This window comes from Cannabis sativa, chromosome 5 (genome assembly GCF_029168945.1).
Source record: "Cannabis sativa cultivar Pink pepper isolate KNU-18-1 chromosome 5, ASM2916894v1, whole genome shotgun sequence".
Lineage (NCBI taxonomy): Eukaryota > Viridiplantae > Streptophyta > Magnoliopsida > Rosales > Cannabaceae > Cannabis > Cannabis sativa.
In genome coordinates, this window is record NC_083605.1 from 27329240 (window position 1) to 27341342 (window position 12103).

At 41.8% G+C, this 12103-nt stretch overlaps 1 protein-coding gene across 1 annotated transcript; it reads left to right on the plus strand.

The window, feature by feature from the left end:
• Positions 1 to 2499: 2499 nt before the first annotated feature.
• Positions 2500 to 4320, plus strand: LOC133038245 (uncharacterized). The gene is made up of 2 exons (XM_061116335.1): positions 2500 to 2874; positions 3019 to 4320. The coding sequence occupies exons 1-2, from the start codon at positions 2500 to 2502 to the stop codon at positions 4318 to 4320; spliced, it is 1677 nt and encodes a 558-aa protein (XP_060972318.1).
• The last annotated feature ends 7783 nt before the right edge of the window (positions 4321 to 12103 follow it).

Below are 12103 nucleotides of genomic sequence, written 5' to 3' on the forward strand. Positions count from 1 at the left end.
GTTCTTTGCCATGGCCGAACCTCATATGAGAATTGAGAATTCTCTAGCAGAATTTGAGAAAGGCAAGGACAAGCGTAAGTCCCAGTGCCGCGGTCACGATCTCGCAGTCCTCGAGGGAAAAATTCCAGAGGTCGAAGCCCGAGAAGACGCAGCCCACAAAGACAACGAAGCCCGAAGTTGGCCAAGTCTCCTCCAAAGAAGGTGTCCTCGCCGAAAAGGAAGGGTGGACGGCGCTTCGTGAATTATACCGAACTCGCGGTGCCACGAGACCACATCTACGCAATTGAGGAAAAGAACGGGGTCTTCAAGAAGCCGCCCCCGATCAGAGGAAACCGCGACAAGAGGGACCCCAAGAAATTCTATAAGTACCATAAAGATATTGGTTACACTACTCTGGAATGTTGGGTCTTGCAGGATGAGATCGAAGAGCTGATCCGGAGGGGAAAATTCAACAAGTATAAAAGAAATGAGGAAGGTCATCCCCGAGCGGATGACAAAGAAGAAAACCAGAACGCGAGTGGTTCGAGAATACCTCGCAATATATTAACAATCATTGGAGGGCCCCATATCGCAGGAGACTCTCGGAAGTCACAAGAGCGATATGCCAAGGAAGCTAAAGAGAAGTCGCTCACCAATGTAAATAATCTTAGTGAGCGGCTAGAGAAATTATTTAAAAGAGAATGCAACGACATCACATTTATGGACAGTGATGCGAGATGGGTCCATCACCCGCATTCTGACGCACTGGTCATTGTCGCCAATATTGGCGGAGACAACATCCATCGTATACTAGTGGACAACGGAAGTTCAGTAAATCTTTTGAACTTCCAAGCCTTTAAGCAAATGGGGTTGCATGAGAAGGATCTGCGACCTGTAACGTTGAGTATATACTGTTTTACTGGCGACGTCATTGCACTGAAAGGGATGATTAAACTCTCGATTACCTTGGGAACTGCCCCCGTAGCAGCCAAGTCAATGGCTAACTTCACGGTAATCGACCAATATTCGGCATACAATGCCGTGATTGGTCGACCAATTTTGAAGGAGATGGAGATCGTAACATCGATCTATCATCTCACAATAAAGTTCCCTACTCCCGCTGGGGTAGGCTCTGTGCGAGGAGTCCAGTCAGACTCGCGATAATGCTACAATGCAGCAGTCAAGCTCGCGGAGAAGAAGTCAATAAATGTCATCTATTTATTAGAGGCACCACACACAGATGGACCAGATCTGGATCCAAGGATCCTCGATCATGCCGCAGCGGCCCAAGCCGCGGAAGACACTATTGAGGTACCTATAGACCCCATAGATAATAGTAAAGTTTTGAAAATTGGCTCTAAATTGACTTTTCAGCAGCGAGAACAACTAACGACTTTTCTCAAACAAAATCTTGATGTTTTTGCTTGGAAACATTCAGATTTGGTCGGAATATCTCTGCAGGTCATGTGTCATCGCTTGAACATTGACCCCGAAGTGCGAGGTGTCCGACAGAAGCGCCGCAAAATGGACCCCGCGAGGTCCCAAGCGCTAAAAGAAGAAGTCGACCGCCTCCTAGCCTGCGACTTTATACGGGAGTCGTTCTACCCCAATTGGTTAGCAAATCCCGTACTTGTGCCCAAGCCTAACGGCTCATGGCGCACATGCGTTGACTTTACAGATTTAAATAAAGCCTGTCCCAAAGACAGCTTCCCACTACCTAGCATTGACCAACTTGTTGATGCCACTGCAGGTCACGAACTTCTTAGCTTTATCGACGCATACTCGGGATATAATCAAATCCTGATGTATGAACCAGATCAGGAACATACCTCGTTCATTATAGATCGAGGCCTGTACTATTATAAAGTGATGCCTTTTGGTTTAATAAACACAGGTGCGACATATCAAAGGCTTGTAAATATGATGTTCGCAGATCTTATTGGGAACACCATGGAAGTATATGTTGACGATATGCTAGTAAAATCTCAACATGCAAAAGACCATGTCACCCATTTACAGGCAATGTTTGATATACTGCGACGATATAAAATGCGACTAAACCCCCTAAAGTGCGTCTTTGGAGTTGGTTCCGGGAAATTCCTTGGATTCATGGTAAATTAACGAGGAATAGAGGCAAACCCCGCGAAGATCAGGGCGTTGGTGGAGATGCCATCACCAACTAAGCCAAAAGAAGTCCAAAGCCTCACAGGTAAAGTCGCCGCTCTAAATCGCTTTATATCACGATCTTCTGATAAATGCAAAGAGTTTTTTCAGATTTTAAAAGGCAATAAGAAGTTTCAATGGACCGAAAAATGCGAGGAGGCTTTCCAAGCCTTAAAAACACATTTGGGGCAGCCCTTAATCCTATCAAAACCAATGACCGGCGAGGTCTTATCCATTTACCTGGCGGTGTCAGAGTATGCGATTAGTTCGGTACTAATTTGCGAAGATCAAGGACGATAATACCCGGTGTACTATGTAAGTAAACGCTTGCTGGATGCTGAGACCCGCTATCCTCAAATGGAAAAATTGGCGTTCGCCTTGGTAATATCATCGAGAAAGTTGCGACCTTATTTTCAGGCTCACAGTATTACAGTTTTAACGAACTACCCTTTGAGGCAAGTCTTAGCAAAACCGGAGACGTCGGGGAGATTGTTGAAATGGTCAGTAGAGTTAAGCCAATTCGACATCAGGTATAAACCGAGGACTGCGATCAAGGGGCAAGCCTTGGCAGATTTTATCCTCGAGTTCCCAAGCACCAAAGTGGCACTCATCTACGACAAGGTTGACACTTCTGTACCCAATGGAGAAGGATGGACGTTGTACATCGATGGGGCTTCGTATAGCGAAGGTTCTGGTGGTAGAATCCTACTGATCAGTCCCAGCAATTTTAAGGTACACGCTGCTTTACGTTTTGAATTTTCTACATCTAACAATGAAGTCGAATATGAGGCTTTAATCGCAGGATTGAAGCTTGCTCTCGAGATGAGAATCGAGTATCTACAGGCTTTCAGCGATTCCCAAATCGTAGTATGCTAGGTGAATGGAGAATATCTGGCCAGAGGCGGGAGATTGGTTAAGTATCTAGCCATTGTATGCGAACTGATGCAAAAATTCAAGAAAGTAGTCGTGTCTCGAGTACCGCGTGCTCATAATTCACACACAAACGCATTGGCTCGTTTGGCCTCGACTAGAGAAGCCGAATTACTTGATGTAATTCCAGTGGATGTATTGGCACACCCAACAATAAATCAAGAGGCGATCATGGAAATAGATACCGCCCAAGAAGTCACCTGGATGACTCCAATAGTCGCATATCTAGAAAAAGGTATCTTACCTGATGACAAGATGGAAGCAAGGAAGCTGAGGCAGCGAGCTGCCCGATATGTCATATATGATGGAAGGTTATATCGCAGAAGCTTTAGTCAGCCGTTACTTAAGTGTATCGACGGAGAAGACTGCGACTATATACTACGTGAGGTGCATGGGGGAATTTGTGGCAATCATACAGGAGGTAATTCCCTTGCCCTAAAAATCATGCGACAGGGATATAACTGGCCTACCCTGCGACAAGATGCTTTCACTTTCGCAAAGAAATGCGACAAATGTCAGCGAATAGCCACTTATGTCCATCAACCTCCGAGCAACTTGCATTCCATCACAAGTCCTTGGCCCTTTGCGGTGTGGGGTATCGACTTGATAGGCGAGCTACCTAAAGGAAAAGGCGGAGTGAAGTATGTTGTAGTCGCAGTCGACTATTTTACAAAGTGGGCTGAAGCCAAAGCACTCGCAACCATTACAGCGATTAAGTTGCGCGAGTTTGTCTACAACTCCATAATCTTTCGATTCGGCGTCCCTTACAAGCTCATTTCAGATAATGGAAAGCAGTTTGATTGTAAGGAGATGCGACAATTATGCGACAACTTGGGCATTAAGAAAGCATTCTCTGTAGTTGCTTATCCGCAAAGCAATCGAGAAACTGAAGCAGTCAATAAAATAATAAAGCACACCATCAAAGGAAAACTCGAAGAGCGTAAGAGGGTATGGCCAGACGAGCTTTCGCAAGTTTTATGGTCATATAACACGACCCCCCAATCCACGACTGGCGAAACTCCTTTCTCGCTCTCTTATGCATGTGAGGCCATGGTACCAGTCGAGATTGGGCCAGGTTCCTTACGCAGAGACGTTTTCAAAATTGCACAAAACGAAAAAAAACAGTCGCTCTACCTCGACCTTCTGAAAGAAAAGCGCGATCAGGCTCACCTGAAAAAAACAGGACTTACCAGCGACGAACCGCAAGATATTTCAATTCCAAGGTCAAGACAAGAGTCCTGCGAGTAGGAGACTTAGTCCTTCGAAGGGTAATGCCAAATACAAAGAACCCAACGCATGGGGTCTTCGGGGATAATTGGGAAGGACCGTATCTCATCGCAGAAAAGATTGGTGACGCCACGTACCGACTCGCAGAACTCGATGGTACTGCAATTCGACGGGCTTGGAATGGGGAGAGCCTAAAATTATATTATCAGTAGTACTCGCATTTTCTAGTTTGTACTCGCCATATATTTATACTTAGTCATTTTTTATAAAAAAAAATCCTAAGTATAGGGGGTATATATACCATTATGTACTATTGATTATTTATGAAAACTATGGAAGTTTTTTAAATTTGAAATGTTTCATGTTTCTGGAATATTCTACTTTAGTACTTATTGCACCAAGTTGTAATTAAAGTCGCAAATCAAAATATTATTAATGACGAAAAATGCGAGTACCCGTGTACTACGAAAACACTGTAAATAGATATCCCTGAGAGGATATAAAGTTGTTCAAAAGAAACATAAATATAAATTTGTCTAAGTACAAGGCGCGAGTACCCTTGTACCGCATAGATATAAAAAAAAGAGATAGATTTTAACACAAGTAAATATTAAAGGAAAAGTCAGGCATTTGGAGCAGTAGGGGCAGATCCATCCCCGACTTTGTTGATGGCTTCGTTCTCGACTTCCTCGATATCCGCAGCGTCAGCCTCCTTGGGAAACAGATTCCCTCCACCACCTTGAGTCTATGTGGGCGACATGGTGCGAAAAGCCTCAGCCATTTCAGCGGCTTCTGCTCCGAGGATTGAAAAATCAAAGTCCGGAATCTTGGAGAGAGTAGTGTATATGTAGTCCGAGACCGCCTAGTCATACTGCTTCTTCCCATTCTCCTTCTCGGCCTCCAAATCGCAAAACATCTCCTCCAATTTTGTTTGGGCACTCTTAGCCTCGAGCTCGACTTGCTCCTTGGCCCTGCGAAGCTCCTTGAGCTCTTTATCCTTCGAAGTCGCATCTTGTTTCAGCTTCTTAATGTCCTCCTGAAGCTGAACGTTCTGTCTCTTCACGAGTTCGACCTCCTTGGATCCAGTAATAAAGGCCTTTGAGAACATGGCAATGAACTGCGAAGCTAACTCCGTAAGAAGCGAAGGCAATAGCTCCTCGTAAGGAGTGCTTGTTGATCTTTGATCGGAATTCATCGCCCACGAACTTCTCTTGGAGAGCTCGGCATGTTGCGGGCTCCTGGGAGGCTAGCTGGGTCAATCACGTACCTTCTTCCCTTTTTCTCGTGCGCCCTTAGTTGGGTTCTCTTGGAAGAATCCGCTACAGTGGGTAACCACCACATCGCTCTTCCTCTTTCCGAGGAACGATAGGGGAAGTTGCCGCCATGTTCCGCATTTTGGCTTGCGATTACAGGATGGGTGCGGACTTCAAGAAAATCATTTACGCGACAACAAAAACAAAAAAATAATGATTAAGTGCCAATAATGAGATTCTAACGCACTAGTTATGCATGCGATATGCTACCCGATGATGGTCGAGAAGTTTGCTTAGAGAGGCGTTTATCTATTCGCTGCCGTTGCTTCTCGGTAAGATTCCTTGTACAACCTACTCCGAAGACTTGCGTTCTCTCTAGAATCAGAAACTTGTGTTCTCGGCCAGCTTGGCGTACGTATACAATAATCGCCGATGCGATCTTGTACGGGAAGCGCTCCCGAGAACTTCAGATTGTCTCTTCTCGCCGAGTCGCGTCGAGTGTAGGTCGAAAGCTGGTCTATCCGCGAAAAATAAAAAGAGCGAGTTAGCATGAAATCTCAAAATAACTCAAAAAATGACTAAGTCGGGAAACATGCGACATACTAGGTCGACTAAGTTAAAGTTAGTCCTAATCCCTCGGAACTTTGAATATATAAAAACCACTTCGATTTCCAATCTCCCATATTTGGAAAACCATGCCTTCTACCCCATTAATCTTAGAACGTAGGTGGCCCACTTGCTGAAGCAATAGAAACCGTTGTGGAGGCCTACGCTCTTTATATCATAGAAGTAACTGAACTCTTCTACCGTGGGTGCCACGTATGCACATACTCCATATACATCGCATAGAAGGCTAGTGGCCGTGCGATAACTATTAGGGGTTAATTGAAAGCGGAGACATCATGCTCGGGTACCGCTTTGAGGAATAGCCGCACATACGGGGATGAAAAGGATTCAATACTCCACATCGAAGAATGGCCATTATTTGAGACTACCACATCCTGCTCGTGGGGATGATTGCAGGGGTTAGTATAAGAGAGGTGCGCTCTCTAGGTAGTCTTAGGACGTAAGCGAGGCGAGTCGCGGAAGGTTGCCTAACCTCGTGAAAGTGGTAAGATCTAATTTGGTGACCCGCGAGACCAAGTCCTCGTACGAAAAGGGCTGCGTTCAACCAGGAGGTGTTGCCCACCGACCATTAGTCCCAGCTTCCTTCCGCATCTTCTTCCTCCTCGCCCGACCTCTCGAGCCGGGGCCGAAGTCCAATCATCGTCCATCTCTTCAACCTCGACGTCGGGAACGCTATGCCCGGAATGGAGCGGTGGATAATCACTTGCGTCTTGACACCGTAGATTCGGCTTGTCTCGGAAGCTCACCGGGTTCCCTGGTTCGGCGAGCCCCTACACCATCCCTCTCCAAATGTCCGCAGAAGGCATCGAGCCTAATTCCCCCGTACCTCCGATAGCTTGCGATCTCCTCTTCTCGAGATCGAGGTCGAGATAAAACTGCCTTCCCATCTTCCGTTGGTCCTCATCACCATCTAACGCGTTGCCTCCCGAGCCAAGCAATATGCGAGCTATCCGACGGAGTCGCTTCATCTAAAAGATAGAAGATCTTTTCGGCGTGGCAGTGAATGTGTAGAAAAACAAAGTAAGTTACCTCACCCGCATATAAACTATAAAATCGTCTTCGGGGAGGATGATTTTAAATTCTCGCAAAAAACTAACCATCCCACCTATTAATATGCGAAAAGATAGGTATGCGAGTAGAAGGATATCTCAACGAAGCCGGTGGAGTGTATCCCAAAGGTGACTGCAAGCGACATGCGTTTTTGAGCATGGCCCTCAAGTAATTAGGAGATGTACCCACCATTTTGAGGAACCTAACTAATCACAACTGTATGAAAGTGTGTGTCACGCATCTTCGCCTAGCGATATCACCTCAAAAAACGGCTGGGAGAATCTCGGTGACTCCTGCGGGGCATGCGTTCTCGAAGCACGACCCCGAAGTTACCGAGATATTCCCACCATTTCGAGAAGATCTTCTCCAAACAAAGAGTATGCTTATATTGTAACATTGGCGCATGCCACAAATGGTTTTGTTTCACAAGATTTCCGAAGAAACATATAATCGCATATATGAACATTAGAATACCGTGACACACCCACTTCATTGAGAGACATAACCAATACTCTCGCATTAGAATACACATCGTTTATAGTCCTAAGGTTTAAAAATTAGGCGACTAGGAATAGTAAAGTCTCACATGAAACCTAGGACCAAAACAGAACATGCGAGTATTCGAAGTGTTCATCCAAATACCCGCGTGTATTCGAAAAGATAAAGATGCGGTTATTCTAAACATTCTTCACAAAGTTCACGATTATGCAAATTTTAGGTCATTTTCTACAAGATTACCCGGTTCCATGCAAAATACCATAGTCATATGTATATTTCCACTACAAGCATGCATTCCTATAAAAACCCCCAAAATACCAAAACCCGAGAAAAAGAAAAAAGCATTTTTCTCCAAACGGGAAAACAAAAATACGATGAAACTCGAAACTAACCTTTAGTTTTGGTAAGTTGTTCTTGCGATTGCTCGATCACTACAGGAGATTGAGGAAATTTTTGGAAGAGAGGAAGAAATCTGGGCAAAGTGCAAAAATCTCTTTGATGCGCGAAGGAGGGAAGAAGGAAGTTAAGAACGAGAGGGAAAAATGAAGGATTTGGTCGTATCGAAAAGGTTTAAATACCCATATCCGCAGTAATTGGGATTACGACACGTGGCAACGAGAATGCCTAAGGTCCCCAATCTAACGGCCAACGATGGCTACGCCTACACAAAAACCGAGGAGTTTTGTGACGTGGCACCATAAATGCGATAAAAAGTAATAATTACGGCGGAAGTCATTTTTCAAAACCCCTCGAAGGGACAACCAAAGGTCACGTCCTCGTGACAACCTTTCACTTGTCTCTCGCGTATGGTTTCCCACCAGCGGCCGCACATCACATCGCGAAACTAGGGGCATGTGTTATAGTGAGATTTCTCACTACTGAGAAGCTCGAGACCGGGCCTCTTTATTTAAAGGACACGTGTACTCGGATTTCTATTGAAATGCCGAGACGTCCATGAGAGACTTCTCGAAGTTTAGACCTGGCCCAAGATAGAGTCGGCGAGATACGCCAAGTATGACCAAAGTACGAATTGCATAACTATAACTCGTACTATTCGGGATGAGAGAATGGATCTAACTCGCATGTATCGGGATATGTCAGGAGTATCGTCCCTATGTTCACACGCATAAGCATAGAGATCGACTCTGCATAATGCGAGTTAGTCAGGTATTGCATGACCTTGATAAACGCGATATAGATTCACGTGTCTAGGTTCTGCTCATTTCGTCATGCAATCTCCAAAGAAATGAGTATATAAGAATCAGACATCCTGAAAACTTAATTAAGTGTTACGCCCGCGAGCACCAACATTAGAATATGAACGATCAACTCGCATGTTAGAAGACACATGCATTGTTGTATTTAGTGAATAGAAAGCTATTCATTTATTGATGTTTACGTTAATTTTAGTTTTAGTTATTGTAATTCAATGTGTAAAACGGATTGACAATGAATGCAATCTTTTTATAAAGGAGTGATCCACGCATTGAAATGAGACCTGCTACCGAACTCTTGCTATAGTGGACTAAGCGTACCGTGATACGGCGGAACCACTATAATCCTCTGTCTTACTAATGACTCCAGATTTCTAATAAGCATTCACATTCCCAACTCGAGTATTCGCTATTATAGGAATTGGAATACTGGCAACTGTCTTCAAGCAATTTGTTATTTATTTATTAATATTGTACGTACATTTGGTGTTGCGAATTTTTTCGATAACAATGTGCATTTCAAATAATCTCAACACCTTGATATACAAATCAAGTGTAGCGGTAAATAAACTCCTCGTAATAGGATGCGACGGGTTGAATTGACTAGCAACCTTTCCTCGACTATTACTCTTCCTTGTCCTGAAATCCTTGATAATGTGAAATTCCTCTCTATATATGGCACTCTCTTGGGATACTTGATTCTATACTTTTTGGAAACTACTTTTTGTGGTTATCGAGGAAATAACACTAGTAGTTAAGACAAGTTGGAAAGGCAATTTTACACAAATGTATAGAACTTTTCCATAGACTTAATAAGTACCTTTCTGCAACTTTAACATTCGAGTCTATATAAGCTAGAATAAGGAAGACTTGAGATAGGTTTTTACACTTCTCAAAAATAACTACTCCATAGGAGTAATCACCATCTTATCGGCGAGACTTTCTAGCACAAAAGCAAGTCTAGAAATCTGATGTGGTGCTTAATCTGAGAGTTTTAAACAAACCCATCTTATTGACTAGCATATAGATTCTCTTTAACCAATCTTAAGATTTACTTGATTGTCTTCCAAAGTTCCTTTCCTGGATTAATACGATACCTACTCATTACTCCCACTCCTTGGCCAGTGTACGGTCTAAGGCATACTAAAGCATATGCGAGAGCTCTCACTGTTGATTTAAGGAAATTCTTTCATGGCTTTGCTCTTTTTGGAATAGTTGAGACTTTTCCTTACATAAATAAAATCTATGCACAGAAGTCGAGAAGCCGCTATGGATTGCCATTAGAAAGAAAATGCTTCAGACATCTTACTAAAGTAAGTTACTTTTTATTCAGTAAGTAATTACCGGGTATACCATAAGCCATAGGTTTAGATAAGCTCAAACCTGTAATACTAGGAACGAGGGAAGTTTTGTGTGATCCATTGAATGGACTTATTAACGAAAATTTCCTTTTTATGTCCTTGTAATAGAAAACTTTAGGTTATTCCATGTGAATGGATCAAACCATAGTTCTATTGGCTTTTCTTCTTAGTTTCTTATCTTGACTATCCATTACTTGTTCAAACTCACAATGGATTTTAATCACTAGTGTCTTCCAAGTCATAAGAAGTGAAGTTTCATGGCTCTCCCACTACGACAAAGTACCGTGAATTATGTCTAAGAAAACTAAATGGTATTGACTTCTTCGGTTGTGACAAGACAACGAAGGTAGTGGGATCATCATATGTCAAATAAGATGATAGAACACTTTTGGAATCAAGAAAAAAAATATCTCCTTTGATTGCTACTTCCATTTTCAAACTTAGTCATTTTTCTTAGAAAAGTTGTATTTGTTTAAACAAACACTTTCTTATCTAATGACTATGAGATTGATCTTACTAATCACTGAATAGCATAGCTAACAAACATGCAAACCATGGTTAACGAGTTCTAAATTTTCTTAAGATTTCGATTAGGTCATCCATGAATCTAGTAATGGTTTACACTAATTTTGACCATTGCATCATTAGAAATTGTATTACCATAGAAGGACTTAGGCAAAGATTAGTAACTAATCATCAATATATAACTCGAATTTTTGTGGAAGTGCATTTGGATATAATTCAAATATCAATTTAATGATCTTTGAATTGCATATCTAGTAACTATTTCTCCACCCCTATCGATTCATAAGATCTTTAATTACTTACCTTAATGCTTTATCACCATTGCTACCAGAAATTCATGAAATTTTTCAAACATCTCAAATTTCTTTGCATAAGGTATAATCTAGAGTGATCGTTTTAAGAATACAACGAAAAACTCATATCCACCCCTAGAAATGTGCATCCATCTGCGAATGAGATGAATTTACTTTAATTGGATATACGCATATTAACTCTTTGCGAGAGAATGATCTTGTCGAAAACAACATAGACGAGATACAAATGTCATAGATTTAAAAAAATATGTGGTTGTATCTTTTTGATGACTTAGGTTTAGTTACTTTAAAGAGTTCTTAGAATAGTGCAAGTGCATCCTGCTCACGGAATACTAAACTCATATTCCATACGAGTTTGAATCCATTGATAGAAATTGGTTATTAAACACTTGTGAAAGTGAACCTGTATTATATTAAAAAATTAGTTGGAATCTAAAATTTAAAGTCAAAGACTTATATTTATACCAAATATGCATGAGTAATTCTTTCTTGGACCACAACTACTAATTTTACTCTAAGTCTAATTTGACCATACAAGTAGGAGATTTCTAAGATTGAGAATTTATATTATTTTGGGGATAGGAATTTAAGGATTATAATCATATACGTCATTTAATTTCTTAAGAGAAAATAGAATGACATGAAATGATTTATAGACCATTCATCCAATGATATTTTATTGAGCTAATTCGAAATGAATAAGCTAAGAGGAATTAGAATAATTTTGTATTTAAATAAGAATCCAACGATATAGATTAGCGAGAGTCAAAGTAATCTTATTTATACAATCTTCTTGTTTCATGTTAGCAAAATACTAGTGTAAGGTGTCATCAATTGATGAACGACTAGATGTTGCATATACAATATTTATTTTTCGAGATCTAACACTATTATGTATGTCTAATTGTGAAACTCCATTAGGGATTTATCTCATTAGAAAAACAAACCAAGTTAGACCAACA

Bases quoted from the DNA above. Each gene is read 5' to 3' on its own strand.
- LOC133038245 (XM_061116335.1), top strand. From the start codon at position 2,500: ATGGAAAAATTGGCGTTCGCCTTGGTAATATCATCGAGAAAGTTGCGA. The intron at 2,875-3,018 runs GTACACGCTGCT...GTAGTATGCTAG, and splicing joins TCAGTCCCAGCAATTTTAAG to GTGAATGGAGAATATCTGGC.